Source organism: Ceratosolen solmsi, unplaced genomic scaffold, assembly GCF_000503995.2.
Source record: "Ceratosolen solmsi marchali unplaced genomic scaffold, CerSol_1.0 scaffold63, whole genome shotgun sequence".
Lineage (NCBI taxonomy): Eukaryota > Metazoa > Arthropoda > Insecta > Hymenoptera > Agaonidae > Ceratosolen > Ceratosolen solmsi.
Genome location: NW_011948437.1, coordinates 1,927,760 through 1,944,420, shown reverse-complemented (window position 1 = coordinate 1,944,420; position 16,661 = coordinate 1,927,760). Strand labels below are relative to the sequence as shown.

Sequence of the window (16,661 nt, the reverse complement as noted above, 5' to 3'; positions counted from 1 at the left end):
CACAGAATATGTAATGAATATAATAAAACGAACAATAATTTTTTATTTGACCCGAAATCTTATTAAATAAAAAAAACTTGATGTTTATTATAAAGCTGTAATTATAAAATGTAATAATATTTTATAAAAACTGTAAATATGTAAAATTTAAATACTACTAAATAAAAAATTCTGTACATTTTGCAGTATAACGTAAAAAGTGTATCGCAATGACGATGAACGAATGATATTCAATATGTAAAAGATTTATAAATATAATAACACTTTTTCTTATTATATTTTAATTTATCCCATTTAATTCGGAATTTTCTTGACTTCGAAACTACTCGTATTTACAAAGAAGAAAAAAAATTAATTAATTAATTATATACGAAGTTTTTGAGAACAAAAGTCTTATATGCCTTGAGATAACTTATATGGTATTTTACTCCAGTAACATAAACAAATTCAAAGATGGATACAAGTTTCAATACGTAAAATACCGTAGCCAATATATCCTTGGTGAAAGGTCTCAATTTTCTGAACTATTTAAAATTTTATTCTTGTGAATATTCAACGGCATCGTCTTCGACAAATCGACATCGTTGGTCACGGTCACGATGATAGTATTGGTGATTCCGATGGTGACAGTTGTTCTACAATCCGAAAATTGATATAACACGAATTAGTGTATTATAAATGATCCCGCTCGACAAGATAAAATTTACTTGATGTATCGGACTTAAATGCACTTGCGGCCTCTCATCATCGCTATTACAAATTCTTTATTTGAATGTGGCGGTATCTGAATTACAGACCAGCCTCCGCTACTACATGCCGTACAACGTTGCTAATAACAACGCCTACGAGCCGGCATTGAAATTTGTAAAAATTATAAAAAAAAAAAAAAAAAAAAAAAAAAAAAAAAAAAAAGTATGACTCGCCCACACGAAGTATTCAGCGAGTTCTGTAAAATATTGGATTAAACGCCTATAGGAGGGAGGCCAATAGCATGATTAGAAATATTCTAAGGAGTCGAATATTTTAATAAAATTATAGCTCTACTACACTTATTCTTGCTCAATTTCACTTTAATTCACCCCGCACGCAGAGCACTCGCATTTTCATACTTACAATTGCTTCGTATTTAATTTAGTACAGACATCTTACGTTCTGAAGCTGATGGGACTGTTTTGTTTCCTGAATTATTCAGAGTCTTGCGAATTTATTTACCCAGGCGTACACATCATTTTTACAACGACTAATGCGTCAAATGCGCTTGCACCGCACGACTGATTTTGCTTGATAACGCACACCGGTATATGACTAGAATAAACGAACAATTATAAGATGAATATAGAGCACGAGACGTTTCAGTGGAGAAAACATATGACAAACATGCCACAAAGGAAATAGCTCCTGCTCATATTTCCTTTCGCTAATTGCATTTGCGAGCTCAATTGTGGCAATTTCAATGTTCGACTCTAGAAAGCTAAGTTGTCCATCGATGCCAGTGCATAGTATAGAAAGTTACGATTTATAGGAAAGGTGCTAGTGTTATTGTCAATGCAGACTAGCATCATGAACTCATCAGTGAGGGCAACTTAATAGCCGCAACTTAATAAATTATATCTTAGAGTAAAGGAGGCCGAGCCACTTCAAAAAGCTTCTTGGAAGGGCCCGCACTATTTCGGCGAATAATTTCTTTTCATCTCGCGCCTTTCATCGTTGCCACGGCCGAGAGCCGCGAGACCCTTTCCCCCGATCTTTGTCACCAGGCGCGCGACCGCAAATGTAGGACGGAGGCTCCTGCGTTACGGTGGTAGGATGAAAAATCACGGGTCGTCCCACCTTCAGGTTCCACAGAATCCCTGAGGATTTCGCGTGATATCACTTTTCTGTTGCTCGTAAATTCTATTCCTCCCGCCTGCGTTTATTGGGCGTGTTGGTGGTTGTGGTGATGATGATGATGGTAGTGGTGGTAGTTATGGTGATGGTGGTGGTGGTGGTAGTAGTAGTTGTCCCGATGGTGGTAGTAGTGGTGGTGGTGGTGGTAATGGTAATAGGTGGTAAAAGGAACGGTGGTGGAGCAAGAAGGGAGAAGAAAAATGCGGCAACTCGGATCTTTCCAGATTTTCCAAATTTTCTTACTTCGCCAACCACAACGGGTTAATTTCTTCTATTCTCGGAATGGTTTTGAATTAAAGTTTTCAAGAAATGTCTCTAATCCACCTCGATAGTATGAAAAAATTATACATGAATAAAATAGATCAAAGTTAGTTCTGAAATTCTCGAGACAAATGTCGTTTACGTCTCAGAGCATTTAATATACCACTTCAACATTTTTCTTATCTATTAAACGAACTCTATATGTATATATCGCTGAATCGAACTCTTTTTTTTATTATCTATTAGGAATTCATCAGAAATGCGGGAATGCATCAGAGCGGTAAAACATAATGTCAATAGTTTAAATAAATGTAGAAAAATGGTTTAACTAAAAAAAGAAGGGGAAAAAATTGATAAATGATACATTTTCTATAATTTTTTTTAATAGACGGTTGGAAAAAAAATATCGAGTAAAAAAAATAACCAAAATATCATAAATTGAAAGAAGTAAATTGAATATTATAAGTAAAGCATTGTTTTAGATGGAAATTTTAGATAAAAATTAATTTTTACTCATGCGAAATAACCTGGAATATGTGGGTAGCGTTATTTTGTGCATCACACGTGTTTTATTTAAATGGGAGGAGGAAGAGGATAAAGAAAATAAAATAAAAATATTACGTTTAAGATTATGTTCCCATTTATTTAGGATCACTATACACAATCTACTTTTCCGCATATATCCTCTGGCGTACATCTGATCCACACGAAGTCACGTGCAGCGATCCGACTAAAATTTACATATCTTAGAAAATCATAAAGCTCCCTGTTTAAACTCAAAATCGGGTATATTGCAGTGCCCGCATAATATCGTGTATCGTGTACATGCGTTATCATTTTTATTTCATTCAAGATATATATATATATATATATATATATATATATAAAGTTTAATTTTTCTAGTTTAATTTGCCTAGATGCAAAAAGGAGATTTTTTCGAGCACTTGAACATTTAAAGATGTATACTTCGTACTTGTATTTACAATCTATTTACAAACGAGCCGAACCAAGCAGCCTCTATTTCAACTTACGAGCTAAATTCGTTAATAATTTATTATCCTCGACGTAATGGATAGCGACTGTAATTACACTATAATACACAAATATTCGTTTGAGTAACCGGCAAAGATGAAAAGACATGACAGAAAGAAAATGAAATAGTTCTCTGACAGATCGGTACATAAAACATCAAACACTAATTAAACGGTATTTACAAGGATACATGGAGAAAAACTGTAATAATTATTTCTAGAAATGTATACAAATGCTTCTATAAAGTATAATAAGTTAGTGTTATACCGTGCTATTTTAAATCCCCCTTCCCCATCCCAATATTGTATGGCAAATCATTATGTTACAGATAAAAAGAAATTTACTTTTATGATTATCGTATCAATTCCAAAAGAGTGAAAAATATACAATGAAGAAAATCTCAATACGGAACATTGATAGTCGTCGATAATGAAAGATTTTATATTTTTGTGAACAATGAACATTTGAAAAGTCCATTAGCTTAATGTATAAAGTTGCCATTCAATATTTTGAACAATGTCATTATAGTAAATTTGGTCTGTAACGCTAGGGAACATTTGTTAATGTTATGATGTTATAGAGGAGCACTCGAGTATCTCGAAGACTTAAGAATCGTATTACCAACTTAATACAGTATATAGTAGCGCTTTTCTAGAATTTTCTCTGGTCGTCAGTTCGACTTTTAAGACGGAATTATGATTTATCGTCGATGGAAGTAGGCAGCGGTCTCTTTTTGAGAATTCCCAGATCCTGAACGTTCTCGAGGAAGGTCTTATGATGCTGGGCAACCAGGAGGGGATTAACTGTCTGCACATCCTTCTTCAATTCTTCCATATCGCGCTTAAGCTTGGCCCGGCGATTCTGGAACCAGGTGATGACCTGAGCGTTGCTCAGACCGAGCTGAGCAGCAATCTCATCACGATCCGCGGGTGACAGATATTTCTGATACAGAAATCGCTTCTCCAGTTCAAAGATCTGCTGGTTCGTGAAGGCTGTCCTGCTTTTTCGCTTCTTCTTCGGTTGCTGTCGGTTGTTGAACAGGTTCAGGTGATTGGCTTGTTCTGAAAGTAAAACATTTATTAATTTCATCCTCTATATAATCGAGATCTAGAGAGCCGTTGCTTATCTCATATTTCTCCTCTAACCATCCGTCACGACAAAAACTTTCTACCTTTTTTCCAATCAAAATTACCTTTTATCTACTCTGACGAGCTAATATCTCACACTTTTATCGTCTTTACTTGTCTATCCGAGCCAGTCATACACAATCATATGTTCTCTTTTCAAATCATCGGCGCTCATTTAAGGCGATATTGGAATTATTTGGAATCGTGAAAGTATTTTTTTTATGTAATAAATTATTGTTTTATGTAATAACAAAGAAAGTTCAAGTAAATTGTGATATTACGTTAAGTATAATGAACAATATTAATCAACTGATGATAGATAGTTGAGCAATTTTTAAATTATAATATTCCTTCTTTATGATTTAGGTCGTACGGCGAATAAATGCCGCTTTTATACAAGCTGCCAGGCGGCATAATTTGGATTTTTTAAAAAGGAACTTTATTTACAAGTCTTGTAAAATGTGGCATTGGCGTTTATTATCGAGTTTATTTGAAGAAAAAAGCCCGTCGAGAAACATAAGTTTGAGAAATTTTTATATACGCGCAAAGTGGGAGAGCAAGCGAGAGGGAACGAGGGAGAACGAACGACAGGACGGGATGGTAGAGAGGGAATCGTGCGTGCGTGCGCGTGCATGTGTGTGTGTGTGTCTCTCTCTCTCTCTCTCTCTCTCTTTCTATAGCCTGCGATCGTATGGATGCGCGTGTAAATGGGCGAATGAGTGAGTGAGTGAGTGAGTGCGCGCGCGTGTGTGTGTATGAGAGAGAGAGAGGGAGATATTGAACATGCCGGTACCTTTTGTATATGCAAAGGCGCGCGCCACAAATCAGGCGCATCTCAAAATGTCGAGAGGATACCCCATAAAAGTCGTATTACACATTCGTTCCGGACCCATCACAAAATTCCACGCGGCCGAGCTGTTATGAGAAGCACCAGTGGATACCTCGCGTCGTATCTACGAAAGAAAAATCCCGAAAACTCTTGGATAGAGTAGGCACCAATTATTATTGGCGCTATTCGCTCGAAGATCATAGTGCAGCGTGGTTTGTTTGCAAAAACAGCGCGGTAATTGGCTCGAAATTGGAGAAGACGCAAGCGACGAGCCTCGCGCACAAAGTAGCCACTCGTTGATGTGGATCAAAGAGAACCGCCATCGGTCACACCTGCGCAACTTACGGTACAGTCACAAGCAAGAGTCCGAAGCAAAGATCGATCGAATAAGCCCAAGTTACTCCACTTAACTCATTCGTGCCGTCAACGCTCTCAAATCACATGTAGATTTATAAAATACCAGGGCAACTATTAATCAAACGTATTAAGCCAGAATTTTTAATTATTTTTCTTATTTTCCTTGGAATATTTTTTCTCAATAATTTACCATTATCATTAAATTATTAATTGCATTATTGATTCTTTTTTTCTTTCTTTACTGTTAAATAATAATTCCGGCTCCTCTAATTCTACACGTACGGTATAATGATTGAGTATGAAGAATTAATGTAAATGCTGTAAAAATACTTTGTAAATATCACTCATTATTGAGTAACTCTTATGGTGTCAGAGATAATTACAGGGTTTGAAATACAATTATTTATAGTCTTTATAGTGTCTTTTAAATCAAATTCTATTAATACGTCAAAGCTGTACTTGAGGCTTTGTTGCTTATAAAATTATTATAAGCAATTATTATAAAATTATTATTAATTTCGATAAATCTTTGGTTTATTTCATGCTATTGCTTGAAAATAGCAAATCTATTTTACATCTTAATCTCGTGCAACTTATGAAAAAAATTTCAAGTTTAATTAAGCGCAAACGTATGTAGCATCGGTAAAGTATCCGCGGTGGGATAAATATAAGCTGAATTATTCGAAAAACATTTTCATCTTATATCCATGATAGAAATTAGAAAGTAAAGTTGAAATGTTTAAAACTTCAGAAGCATTATTCAATTAGCTTATTTTGTTTATTTTTTTTTTATTTTTACTTCATTTAAATAATTAAATTGAAAAACTGATATCCTTTGTATTATTTGAATTACGAATGCTAATTCTCGTTGATAGAGTGTACAGTGAATATGGCAAACTATTCGAATGAATGAATTAGCCTCGAAGGAATAACTTTTAAACGAATTGTAAAATAATTATTTTGTCACGTTCAACTATATTATTGCATATTGCATAGATGGCGTGTGCACTATGTCTCTACTATATTTACACAGTAGAGAATATCCTTAATCTGTTAAACTAATAAAAGCATTATCAAGAAGCGTTAGTCTTTCCTAGTAGTTAGTTGAATAAATTATTTCAAGCAAGCTACGGTCGATTAAAAATATAACGTACTTTTTCGTAATCTGTGAGAAATAAAGAGACAGGATAATGCATATAAGACATAAGACTGAAATTTAAAGAAATTGGGCAATTTGAAGTATTGGCTAAAATGAAGAATCGTAGTGTATTAATGGGGGAAAGAAAAAGCCGTTATTTTCGTTAAATATGCAGATGGCTGAAAGTGCGCTACCGAAAATTGAATAAATGCAGGTTAACGTCGCGAACGATCACGCAAAGCCATATAATATTTTGGCGAAGCTTCGCAGGTACTGATGAGTTCTTTTATTAAAGAGTGGCAAGGTAAGCGAGAGAAAAAGGGTGTCGGAAAGAACATAAGTGGCTGCGTCCATTTTGCTGGTGGTGACTACTGCATTGGCCAGAGGTGAGCAAGAAGAGTCAAAGAAGCATAGAGCTTATATTACCACGAGCGGGCGAAGAAACGAGCGGACGAACGATTGAGCGAGTGAGAGAAGGAGCGAAAAGAGGCGCTGAGATATTAGTTTCTGCGGTCGACTCTTCGCGGAGATTTAATTCGTTTGATGTTCACGAATTCGCCGCTGCACGGTCTTTTCACAACCAAGCATTCAAAAGCTAGCCTTCTTCTTCTCCCCCTCCCCCCACCCCGCATTTCTTACCTCCTCCCGCGTCAAAACTCCCATCTATTCGTCATAAAACACGGCTAAAAGTACAACAATAACGAAGCAAATAACAAAATCATAAATGTTTTGCAATTTCAATGAGAATTTGAAAACACGCGAGAGTGAGGGAATAGGCCGGATAAATATCTCAAAATCATATACAATATTGACTAATGATTTCATTGCCTTCCGACTTTCGAATTGGATCCGAATTTTGGACTTTGACGATTATCGTCCGGGTAGAGCTCGTCGTTCTCCCGCGATTGCGCTCGACATTTCAAACCTATAAAAACGCGCGCTAGGAATGAAAGGAATGTGCGAGGAAAAAGGCTGACAGGCCAATTGGGTGCGCGACAGTGATTTGTCGAATCGTTCAGGGGTGCCACTCGGCTCTTGGACCTCCGGAGGATACGTTTGCCCGGACACATGTCAACGATATATTCCCAGCTAGGCAATTCTGAAATTGGAACGCTTATTTAGCCAGTCGGTCTTTGGGTACGATTCCCCTACCGCATCATAGACCATCAATCGCATTCGAGATTTATCACTAGATTCTCGATCTGCTCGCCCGTGGAGCTCGCGCGAACACTGCGCCCGGAAAGAAGAAGATATTATGGCGAGGCCCCTCCTTCCTATATCGTTCGATTACTCAATTGGTGCTATCGGGACCGGGAGTCGTCTCATCTCTAGATGTGAACACCGTACAACTAAATGAAAGAGGGGTACTCGGGAAGGGGTACTTCGCGAGGGAAACCGGGATGGAATGTCTTTGGCTGCGCTTGTTCGTGTTTCTAGGCCTGCCAAGATTATACAACGTGCGCTTTATAGTTCATTAGGGGACGGCTTGACGTTCCGTAATTTTGTTTCCCCGAATCTTTTACATCACGGGCTTTTCACTCGAAAAATGAAATTCGAATACAAGCCACAAGTGTTTTATTTTTTGAGAAACGCAAGTATTTTGTCGAGTTCCTTCCATAAATTAGGAATTTCCGTAGGCTCGACGGCTATGTCCGCTGTTATTTACCAAATATTTTCAAAACAACAATCAATTTCTCGCTGTCTTGTACATCTTTATGCTAATGAGTGCTTTACGACGTGCTTACATTAATGTTAACACACGGCATTTAACAAATAAATAATAACTATGTGCTTATGTATACATTGCATCACTAGGATTATTAAAACACAACGCATAAAAGAGCACGATGAGTTTTCAAGTGATTTCATTAGAAATTGTTATATTAAGAATTAAAAATAAAAGTTTTCATATAGATCAATTTTCAATGTTTTCCATAATAAACTATTGAAATAGCTTTACGAGGAGACGGGAAATGACCTTTAAATTTTTCTCATTGAACAAGGCACCTAATAAACGTCTCAATTATTAGTGCCGTTGCGCAGCTGAAAAATGGCTTCGCTCGAGCAACTTTGGATTTATGGAAAATTGGAAATGCATTTTTTCAGTGCCGAGTCGCAACAAATTGATTTTCCGGGGTAGAGTAGCGAAAGGGATCCACACGATGCCCGAGGAGGTAGTTTATACAAGATTCATCTTCATTAGGGAGTCCTGCGGCGTTACTTCACTCGATTATTCCCACCTGGTGATTTTCGAGGTGTTGAGTCGGCAGCAAAAACCGTTCTCAATAAAAGTGGGCTCGGGCCATAGTTACCTAGATGGCCCCGAAGCGATTTTTCCAAAATAATCGTGAACCTAAGGAAGACAGTTGGCTAACGCAATTGGCCACTGCTAATTATTGCTTATGAAAATTTTATCACACTCTCGGACACCACATTTCACAATTAAATACTTAATTGAAGGTCTTTTTTCTTACACTTAATGCTACATTCGTAGAATTGTATAATTATTTTTTTCTTCATTTTGTTCTTTTTCTTCTTTTTTCTTTTTCTTTCTTTCATCAGGACTATTTAAAGCATGCAGGAAAGCAATTTATATAATTTATTGTATAAAAAAGAAATTAATTTCGCAATCCATCGGTGATAGATAAAAATAGTAGCAAATAGTTTTCTATCACCACAATCTAAGAAATGAGCTCTAAAAAAATTCCAAAGAAGAAGAGAAATTAAAAAGAAAAAAAGGAAGAGGACGACGAAAAAAAGAAAAAATAAAGAAGAAGAGAAGAAAGAGATGTAGGAACGTATAGAGAAAGGGCTCTCGGTATTTATATAGAGCGCAATCTCAAGAGCGCTTGTCAGCTATTTCTTAAAGTTGTTTCGCACGTTAGTCAAGTTAGTCAAGTTTAGCATATAATTATACAAGGGCGCGGGAAGTTTACACAGAAGCCTTTGACCATTTCATTTCAGCTTACAGTACGAAGGATTGAGCGGTACTAAGGGCCGTTTAGTGCACGAGCTTATGATCCTATTAACTGTGACCACTTTCTCCGAATATTTTTTTTTCCCCTCTCGCTCCCACCGCAGTGTACCGTCAACGGCTCTTCTATTTCCGTCTCATTGCTCAACACGCATGCATACGCCTGCCTACACATAGACGCCCGTGCACGCAGGCACTCGCTTATACGTTTACCATCTATTTATTGTAATATACTCCAGAAAGTTGCTACTCCTACACGGGACACGTGCCGTTAATTAGTACAATTATCGAAACAAGACACAACGCTTTTTTCAGACTCGAGTTTCCACGTACCGAGGCCCGCCAACTCGATCGCCGATGCGCAGAGGCTTTAAAATAAGCTCGTCCTCGTTGTCATTGGTAATTAACTACCCCTGCATGTTAATGTCTCATTACCAAACAGCTTCGTTCTCTTGGATTAACTACACACGTTTACCAGCTCATTTCTTCAATATTGCACAAATATGTATTGAAGATTTGCAATTTCACTCTATATATATGCTCTATATGCTCTGTAAGTTTTAATGAAACGTCTTCAATAACAATTGTCGATAGTCTATCTGACATTAATAATAATTTTCTTACTGTTATACGCAAGGTATATTGACATAATCAATGAATAATTGCTATTGGCGAGCCTGTTTATTTATTTATTTATTTATTTATTTATTTATTTATTTATTTTTAATTAGACTCAACATGTGAAATACACTGAGATTTTCAGCAACTTGGTGCATTTACCACCAAACTCCATAGATTAATTAACATTTGTAATATTGTGCACGGCATTTTTAATATTATATTTAGATATTTAAGTTGGGCTAAGTAATATATCGTTATTATGATTATAACATCGGCCCATTACCACACGAATAATATTCTGCTGACTACCCAAGCAAAATTCAGTGATGGTTGTTAACTAGTAATGATTAGTCAGGATATTAGGCCATTCCGAAAATTTAATCATCTGCAGTGAAACATCTTCCAGCTGACAAGCTTTGCGCAACACGAAAAAGTCTGCATTTTAGCATCGATTCGTGTGCGAGGGGACGAGAATTAGTGAGCGTGCGCACATGTTATCGTGTAAAATTTTGAGAAACTATTCATCAACGTCGACTCGTTTTTCGCGCTTGCGCATCAATCAAAACTCGCGCTTCCCAATCTTAGGACCCCCTCGATATAAGGACAGACGAAATCAGTCTCCCGAGGGAATGAGACGTTCCCGAAAGGCAAGAAACGGAAAAGCCACAGCAACAGAAAAGCAAAATGGGGAAAGAATAAAGAAAAAGCGGGAGAGGGAAGGAGCCGATATGCTTTCATGATGACGAATGGCATTGAGAGTTCGTCGGTCATTAGTTATGGCGTCGTCACTTCTACAATTAGATGTCGCTAACTGTTTTCCTCCTTTTCTTTCTCTTGGCTCGACTTCCCGCAACTCGACATCTTTACAACCAGTAAGACGATGTAATCCCTAGAGACTCGACTGCGGATATGTATCCTTGGATACATTCGACGCATGCGGAATATCTCGAGCTCCTTTTTTTCTCGGCTGGCTTGATTTTTTGCACCACGCTCGTTAAACGCTCCTGTGTGCGAACAAATTGAAGGAGTCGATGATAGAGGCTCCACTCGACTCCACTCGACTCCACTCGACTTTCTCCCGTTTCTCTACATCCATTTATTTATATTTAATTGTCCCGCTACTATTTATTTTTTTATTTTTTTAAAGAAAAGTGCTAAGCACGCGTTAAGCACCGTTTATTCGATGAATTCGCTAGGAGAGCGTGCCAAAGAATTTCATATGTTTGCTAGGATTATTTACGAGAGATAAATAATTAATTACTAATAAGCCGTGCGCTCGAATTTTATGGTTATGACTGAAGCTGAATGTAAATGCTGAATAATAGAATAACAGAGGAAAGTAAAGAGGAACGGCAAACCGGCCGAGAGACAAAGAAAAATTAACCAGTGGATATGATATATTAATTACAGGATAGGAGAGAAATTAAACCCGAGTCGGGAAAATTGATAGTCAGTTTTGTCGGGGGTGAGGAGGTTTCGGATCAAGCACCTGTCCGTTTTCGATGGTCACGCCACTCCACTCCCCACCCTCCTCCGTTGTCTAACTCCGAGCCCACTAATATACTTGTGTGTTTGCATTCCTATGCAATATTCCGAAATCTTGGAGAATTTTGTTTTTGGCTGCACAGCCGTCTTCACATTTTAATTTAGGAATGGGACACGCATCTGCACGAGACAAATGTCTGAGAACGACAGATCTAATTGCTCGCCCGCATCGCTTTACAAACGCCTTTATCATTTTTTACTCGTCACTCTTTGCACGATTCGTGGTGGCACCTATACACAAGCCTCTGTAAAATTTACTGTTCTCGTAACGACTCGACCGCCTGATACAAGATACCGCAGCTCCTGTCCGTAAAAATAGCGCTTCCGTAAAGTATTTGGCGATTCGCTTGCTCGCCGTTGCTTCAGACAAAGGCATTTGTCTCTCCACCAGATGAGTCTTGTGCAAGTGTGCGGTCAAAAACATTTTAGTGGGTGTCTGCTCGAGACAAAAAGAATGGCTAATAACTGAATAAATGATAAATAAAAGCCGTTTCTCTGTCTCTGGATGCCCTTACCGTCTTTCTGCTGTCATATTTTAATAGTAAACCATCTGCGCGCAATCGAAGGCAAACAAATGTTTTTCCTATAAAAATTTATATTTAAAAGCGTATCCATACCTACCTAAGCTCTTTTCTTTTTTTTTTAACTTTTTTTTAACATAAATTTTTCGGTTATAATAATATCTTTTCATCTCTTTACAGGTGTGTGCGCGTTTGTGCATGTATTATGAACGCTTGAATACATTAATAATTAGACGTTAATCGCAAGTGTAAGAAACAGAGGAGCAACAAAAAGTACAACGGGAGAGCTCGATATTTTTCCCTCGATAACAGAATGAGATAATAAAAACGCTGTTCTCAAGAAATAGTATATTTATGGGCCTTGATTAATAAGATCAAGGGGAGAGGGTAATAAAAAGTAAAGATGAAAATAAAAAATTGATAGCGCAGATATAATATTAGAGGAATTAACCGATTTCTTAAAGTTGCTCGACTAACGTCTCATTGAATATGATGCAATCATGTTGTAAGGCGGACATTTCGCGAATTCTTCGATTTGGCATGCTAAGCATATTAGGCACCGACGGGCATGTCAAGTGGAAAAAAGAAGAAAATGCCAGAAAAACGATAACAAGTGTTTCAAGAAATTTGAAAACAAAAGTAGATAAAATCACATTTTGGAAGAAATGTTCGAGCAAGATTGGCCGGCAGACATCGTTTTCTATTCCTATTCTCTTACAAATTTACGACATTGTTCAATGCCATCGATTAGGAATTTATTGTAAGACATAGAGTATGAAACTAACGTTATTCTAGAGTTTTTCATGGATTACTACCTTCTGAATTTGTCATTGAACACAGATTTCACTTGCAACAAAAATATTTTTCGTAGCTGAGCATCACATTCTTAACCTTAAAAAATGGAAGACTTCAATGGATACAGTTAAAAATCAATCTTAAAAATAAAAAGGTAATCTCATATCAACGTTGAAATCATCATTGGGTTTGTATCTTTCATTAGGAATCAACATGCACTTATTTGTATAGCGCCGATGCAAAATACCTTAGCCACAGTTCAATTGCGCGACTGTGGTCTTTGCGATAGCTAGTAAGGTTTCCTTTATTTTTCGTTCAGATTATAAGGCTCTTTGAAAAAAATTATAAAATTAGTAATGTAATTTATAGCCTCACGAGAGAATTAGCAATCGACGAGGATGATATATGGCGTGTAAAGCGATTTAAGCGTTACAAGAGGAAGTAAAAAGAAAAGAAAACGTGAAATACCGCATCTTAGCGAACTATAGTATAAGTCGGGGTGCGCTGTAATACGTATACATCTATGCACATACGTTCGCATGTATGAACATATCCAAATATATATATATATATATATATATATACATCTGTGTACGTACGTATGTACGTATACATTTCGCATATGCATGTGCGCATGCACACATGTGTATTCAAACCCTTAGGCTTTTTCGGCTCAGTGTTCCGCACAAGTCCACAAAGGCAGCTGTATCAACATGCATTTATTAAACGTAACTTTAATTCTTTTTTTTTTTTTTTATTCCATTGCGCTTCACCGCCAGAAGAAGAAAGGTGCGCTCGTATATTCCGTTTTTCTATTTGTCTGTACAAAACGGTGGCTATTCTAACCCCCTCAGCCCCGCCCGCCGCGAAATCCTCGACCCGCTCATTCCCACTCTCCTTTCTACTCTCCCACTCTAAATCTCTCCCTCTTCGTGCTATCTTCTACAATTTTTTTTTCCGTTCGCTTTCTTCGGACTTCGAAAGAATTTTACCGGTAAGCCAGAATTCTCGAATTACTAATTTTTACAGTTTAATTGAGCGCGCGAGCAAGTCAGCGCAACCGTAATTAAGTTTCAACTACTGATGTGACGGTTTCAAGGAAAAGAAATGAAAAAATTTAATTGCTTTACGATATTGACAGCATTATCGAGCCGACTGGAGCTCCGCTCAAAAAGTGGAGTGATTGGAGGATTATGCAGACTAGTTGTGTAGAAACGATGGCCGATCGAAGTGACAGCGATGTCCATGGCTGGGCGCTGCCGATGCGGTCTCCAATGAATCCATTACTATTAATGCACGTGCCTTGGGCAATTCAACCAGCGACGGGGAGAGCAGCCACCTGTGCGCGCCGTAGCAAAACGATTACCGTTGCGTCATCATCAGCCCTCTACGCCTTTCCAACAGATTAAATTCAATCTTCGAATCGGTTTGTTCCGAGCGGCAGATGCCTAATTTCAAGGGAAGCGTGGCAGGCGCGAAACTATAGTCAAACTATATCCTTTTGTCAAGGTTTCACACCACGAAAATAGTTGAGGATTTATTAAGAGTTCTATTAAAGAACGAGCTCTATTTTCACGTTCTGTTGTTTTTTTCTACGATCGCTCGGTAGAGGGGAGCTACGTGGAATATCAAGTGTGACAAGAAATAGGCGAACAGGTCCAAATTAAGTTTTCGAACGATTACACAGGCGGCTCGCGAGAAAAATTCATCTTTGGCATTAGCAGGTGTCCACTTTCCAGGAGAGTAGACACCCCACTTCCGCGATTGCCTGGTCAGTCGGAAGCATGACCAATTATCTCCAACCGCCCAACTAGTGCCATGAAAATGTGACTTTGCAACTTTGCCCACGAAAATTGAATGCACGAGCTTGTCGTAACAATAAGCCCGGCCGAAAATCTCACTGAGTGTGCCTATTCACTTCTGATCTTGTGTAAACAATATCATTTTCAACGCATATTCTTGTTAGAAACTTTATTCGACCCTTAGAATAATAATTTTATGACAAAAACTTAATAATAGATAAATGTAGATATTGTATATAATGTATATATTCTGTATAAGAGTATTTATTGCGCTAAAAATATGTATTTTATCTAGAAAATTATAAACATACTTTCAACTAGGTATGTAAAAATGTATAAATAGTTTTTACTTACACAAAATAAGCTAAATTCATTAATATTTGCTATTTTATGTTATTCTACGACTATACCATTAGATAATGTAATAGAATAAAATAGTTTATATAATGTTTATAATTATGTTAGTATAGAAAGAATATATAAACAATATATATTTTACAAACTTTAGAATTGCTTTAGGCTGTATTTATTGTTTACATTTTGAATTAAAATCCGTTGCAAAAGATTACGACAAAAAATTATCTAAAATTTAAAATCCAGTGTATGTATATATATATATATGTACAGTGTATTTAGAGGAAATTTTTATTGTCAATAATAGTTAATTCGTTAAATAATGAAAATTAATTTTATATAAAAGATAATAAAAGATATTAAAGTTAATAATGATAATAAAAAATTAACTTGCATTTAATTTAATAAAATATTGTAACACATTTTAATTATATATGGAAATCTTTATTTCTAGAATAGAACGTGTCGTAGAAAGAAAAAAAAATCAATCGATTTCTTTAATCTGCAAATTAAGGAAGACTCTGGTTTTCACGTATTATAAAAGAATAATAGACTGTCAAGCGTAGCAAGGAAAAAGCAAACTTGCGAATATATAGACCGTTAAAGTGAAATTCTCGGATGTCGGTGCGTAAATCGTCGGTTCATTTTTCTCTCGGGAGCAACGAAAACATTGCAGGACTCGCTGTTTACTGGCAGCAAATCTCTCGTCGAGTTGAGTGCGAGCATTTCATTCCAGCAAACTTGTATGGAATTTTAGTTGAAACGCTGCCGTAGAGGTGAACTTACGGCGTCTACGCACTATCTGACGTTGTTTGTTTTCCGGTGTATTGTGTACTCCATCCTGTAAATTCTGACTTAATACCCATTAGAGAGAAGTAGAGAAGAAGCACTTGAGTGCGGCCTCTTCCTCTTCTTCACATTAATCTCCAAATTAGAGAACCAGAGAGAGAGATGTTAGCGAATGAGAGCGTAATTAAAGGAGAAAGCTGGGAGAGCGAATTCATCCACATGCAAAGAAGTGGCGTAAGAGACGAAAATTCAAGATAATCCGTCAAAATACTACTGTTCTATATTAACTTTGCCGACTCCAAACAGAATTATCTGACACAAATTTTTACTAATCTCAACTGCTTACTTGTGTAAACAGCTGAAAAATGAAAAAGTAGACCGTCGCTTTTTTTTCTAATTTAACACTATTTTTCATATAATAATAAATATAACGAAGATCGTAAAATTTATTTTATTTGTAATAGCAGGAATCGAAGGTTATTTTGTTTACTGCCTGAACAATTTACAATTTTCTATTGTGCAGAAATAAGTAAATCATTTCGGAGCTAAAGGATTATCGTTGATGCGAACAACTTTTCAAAAAGTTTTGTTGGTTAATGAAAAAATTACTGAGAACGGCATAAAACATT

At 36.8% G+C, this 16,661-nt stretch overlaps 1 protein-coding gene across 1 annotated transcript in view; it reads right to left on the bottom strand.

Annotated features, from left to right (window-relative positions):
- Window positions 1–3,019: 3,019 nt before the first annotated feature.
- Window positions 3,020–16,661, bottom strand: part of LOC105365293 (probable serine/threonine-protein kinase mps1) — a 33,544-nt gene continuing 19,902 nt past the window's right edge. Inside the window, exon 4 of the mRNA XM_011503409.1 lies at window positions 3,020–4,241. Within this exon, the coding sequence (XP_011501711.1) occupies window positions 3,874–4,241 (368 nt within the window). The 3' untranslated portion in view covers window positions 3,020–3,873. The remainder of the gene's footprint in view (window positions 4,242–16,661) is intronic.